At 40.9% G+C, this 3,902-nt stretch overlaps 1 protein-coding gene across 1 annotated transcript; it reads left to right on the top strand.

Moving 5' to 3' along the window:
* The first annotated feature begins 2,192 nt into the window (after positions 1-2,192).
* Positions 2,193-3,081, top strand: LOC131151519 (pentatricopeptide repeat-containing protein At1g05670, mitochondrial-like). Its single transcript, XM_058102759.1, has 2 exons — positions 2,193-2,583; positions 2,816-3,081. Exons 1-2 carry the CDS (start codon positions 2,193-2,195, stop codon positions 3,079-3,081), a joined length of 657 nt encoding a protein of 218 aa, XP_057958742.1.
* The last annotated feature ends 821 nt before the right edge of the window (positions 3,082-3,902 follow it).

The following is a 3,902-nucleotide window of genomic DNA, read 5'->3' as shown; positions in this document are numbered from 1 at the left end:
TCGTACCAAAGAGATACCATTAGTGAAGGTATTGTGGCGAAACCACGAGGTTGAGGAAGCTTCTTGGGAACTGGAAACAGAAATACACCGAAAGTATCCACAGTTGTTTTGAGCACTTATACATGATCCTACTGTGGGTTGGGATAGGTGGTTAGTCATCGGGAGTGCGTGTGTATTGTGAACTCCTGATACAGTTATATATGTAACCACGGTATTCCTCCACCATAAGTGAGGGTATGTATGTGTATGTGTATGATGAGACTGCGCTGTAGTGGTCGCCAGTTTTTTTCTCGAAGGAGGTATATATGTGTTCGATGGTATGTATGAGTCTGTGAGTGAGAGATGACAAATTTCAAGAACGAAATTTTTGTAAGGAGGGGAGGTTGTAAGAACTCGAACCGTGATAACTAGGTTTAAATAAATAAGAGAGGGACATTTTGGTAAAAGAGCAAACCTCGTCGACGAAGCTAGATTTCGTCGATGAAGTCTTCGTTCTTCTCGTCGACAAAATTTAGAGACTCGTCGATGAGGAGAAGCCGAGGAGTCTTGAAAAAACCAGAGATACCAGACTCGTCGACGAGGCCATCTATTCGTCGACGAAGGCAATGGAAGATTCGTCGACGAGTGTGCCATTTCGTCGATGAAGTTTCCCAGGTCAAAGGGCTATAAATATCATTTTCCTTTACTTCCTTACTAAGAAACTTCAAATATCTCCCGCTCTCTCTAGAACTCTCCCTACTATCTCTCTCTCTAGATTTCTTCGACGATCGTAGTTGGAATCGGGAATCTGAAGTTACCACGAGGATCGTGGAAGGATTCTCTACAAGTTCTACGGATCGGAATCCCGTTTTAGAGATTTTTGGGTTTCAACGTAAAATCGAGGTAAGGTTCGGTTTTCAATTCTGATCTGGTAGTTTTGTAGGAAACAGTCTTGTGAGTATATTTTATACTGTGATTTGTAGGTTTTGGAACTCGGTTCGCTATTTAGGGACCTTAGAGTTCAAGATTTGCTATTCGGGGAAAAGGTAAAGAGAACTGTGTTTATATTGGTTGTTTTTGAAATCGGACTTGGTGAAACTGTGGTTCACGGTGCTTTGTGTGTTTTGGCTACTCATTTGGGGGAATCTAACTGGGAAAACTATGGGTTTTTCATTATTACAGTTTTGGGAAAAGGAGGCAACGGGCTGCATCCCTAGTTTTGTTGAAAACCGGGCGTATATGTTGATTTATACTGGATTATTGGGATGGTCATGCCTTGACTTATTTAAACTATATTTTTTTGGAAAACCATGATTTAGTTTGTTTGGTTATATGAGCATGCATGTGTGTGTGATATGTTGAAATGCTAGTAGCAACGCTGTTTCGAAATTGTTTCAGGTATTGAGAGTGTCCGGCTCTATATCCGAGGGCATGTGTTTATCGCCTGCCACGTAGACAAGAGTGTCCGACTCTATATCCAAGGGCGTGAGCCTATTCCGGCAGGTTAAGCCGAAGGGTGTGGATCCACTAGTTAGCGCCGGTATGATGCCATGGGAGTCGGGGACTAGCCATGTGTCGGTGGCACCGTGCTTCGTGGGTTGGCTATGGGCCAATGCCGGATTGTCGCGGACCGGCTTCGGGCCGAAGGGTGTGACGACACCGGGATTGCTGATCATGTGTTGTGTGTGTGTGTATGCATTGTGTAAATTAGTACTGGATTGCATTCAACTGCGTGTATGTTACATCATGATAACACTCAAATGCCACACACCGATATAACCTATATTCTTCCTTACTAAGAGGTGTCTCATCCCTACTGTACGTATATTTTTACAGGTCCTTCGAGTAACCGTAACTAGCGTCCTGGTGTAGGGAGCGTAGTGGCCAGTGTACTGCATTTAACGCTTGCGTAAGTGTTAGGACTGTAATTTTGGTGGGTTGCCATTTTGAGATGTGTTTGGGCACCCGTTTGTACGTTTTGTTAGAGCATGTTTCTGCTCTTGTATAAACTCTGGTATGGTATTGTATATGTTGATATAAAATGACTTTCTTTTTTCGCTGCGTATATGATTGTATTTGGATGTGTTTAGGGTGCCTGGGAACCCCACGGGGTCGGACCCTCATTCATTGCTTTATCAGATACAGGGACAAGTTAGTTACATTTTCACCCTTGGGTCCCATTTCGGGGTTCGGGTTGTGACAGGTTTTGTAAAATGGGTTTGATTGGGGATGCCCGCAAGGTGTTTGATGAAATGACTTGCAAGCCTAATTTGGTTACTTACAATACCGTTGTTAATGGGCTTTTCAAGAAGGGTTTGACGGAGGATGGACGAAGAATTATTGATCACATGATTGCGAGTAAGGAGTGTTTTCCTGATACCGTAACGTATACTACTTTAATTGATGGGCATTGTAAGAATGGTGAATTGGAATTGGCAAAAGAGTGTATAGATGAGATGGTGACTCGAAAATTCGAATCAAATGTCTTAACCTACAATGCCATAATTAATGGGTTGTGTTTGAGTGGGAACATTGATGAAGCAAAGAGGATGATGACAAAGATGAGACTGAATGGTTTTCGGGATGATGTTTCGACATACACAAGTATATTAAAAGGACTTTGCATAGTGGGAAAGTCCAAACGAGGCTGCCAAACATCTCAGGGAGATGGCTAGTCTAGGGATAAAGCCCGATGCTAAAGTATACAGAGTTATCTTGAATGAGTATTGCAAAATTGGCAGACTAGATGAAGCAATTTCCCTTCTGAAGGAAATGAAGACAAGAGGCATAAATCCAAGTTTTTCTAGCTTCAATGCTTTGTAAAGGGTTCTTGTAGAGTCTACACAACTTGGTAGAGCTGTTCTTATTCTGAACCAGATGTCGGAAATGGGTTGCTCTCCAAATTTCTTATCATATAGTATAGTGATATGTAGCCTTTGCAACATTAGAGGCATAATAAATCAAGCTGAAGTGCTTGTCACATACATGCTTCGGGATGGTCACAACTTGGATGCCTCCATTTATAGCTGCTTAGTTAAAGGATATTGTGAGGATGGAAATGATGAAATGGGAATGCAGTTTTTTTTGCGAAATGGTGGATAGGGGCTACATGATTAATCTTGAAAGCTTTTCGGTTTTTGTTAGGGAGTTGTGTGCAAAGGGGAAATTTCATGTTTGAGATTGAGAAAATTTTTGAGTGCATTTCTAGGAGATATCTTGTGGTTGATGTGGATTGTTACAGAAGGGTGTTGGACGAGTATCTATGTAAAAATTCTTGGAATTAATGGAACGACACTGGCAAGGTATTGTATTTTTGGTGACTTGCAATAAGTTGGACGGGTGCAAATGAGCTTGACGAAGCTTCACCTTTTCTCGCATCACGGGGTTTAATCATTTGATTGGAAATTTGGTGGATTAGTAACAGATCCTTGAATAGCCAAATTTAATGAAATAATACAAAAATAATGGCGAAGACAACGAACAAGTCTCGAGTCTCATTAGGTGAAGCTGGCCACATAGAGTCCTTTTTCATCATTCAACATAGAGTTGTTGGGAGAGATATCAACAAACAATCACAACGGAATAATTCTTTTTCCTATATGCAAGCAAATAGAGTGTATCTCTACTTTTATAGGTGCTGAAAACAATAAGAAAAATAATTAATCACACAAAGCCACAAGAACACAAGTAATTTTTTACATGGAAAACTTCCCCAATATGAGGAAGAAAATCCACTGGACCTAGTTTAGTTGAAGCCTCCACTATCAACCAAATAATGGGTATACCAAGTGTAACGACCAGAATTTTTAAATGAAATTTAAATAATAAAGAAAAGAAAATTTGAAAAAGGGAAAAGAAGGGAAGCTGCCAAGCTTCATTGACGAACACAGGGTTTCGTTGACGAAGGCTTTAAAGATTTCGTC

The sequence above is a fragment of the Malania oleifera genome, chromosome 3, assembly GCF_029873635.1.
Source record: "Malania oleifera isolate guangnan ecotype guangnan chromosome 3, ASM2987363v1, whole genome shotgun sequence".
Classification (NCBI taxonomy): domain Eukaryota; kingdom Viridiplantae; phylum Streptophyta; class Magnoliopsida; order Santalales; family Ximeniaceae; genus Malania; species Malania oleifera.
The sequence above is the reverse complement of the archived record's forward strand: the minus strand, read 5'-3'. Positions and strand labels throughout refer to the sequence as shown.

Bases quoted from the DNA above. Each gene is read 5' to 3' on its own strand.
- LOC131151519 (XM_058102759.1), top strand. From the start codon at position 2,193: ATGGGTTTGATTGGGGATGCCCGCAAGGTGTTTGATGAAATGACTTGC. The intron at 2,584-2,815 runs GTATATTAAAAG...GGGTTCTTGTAG, and splicing joins TGATGTTTCGACATACACAA to AGTCTACACAACTTGGTAGA.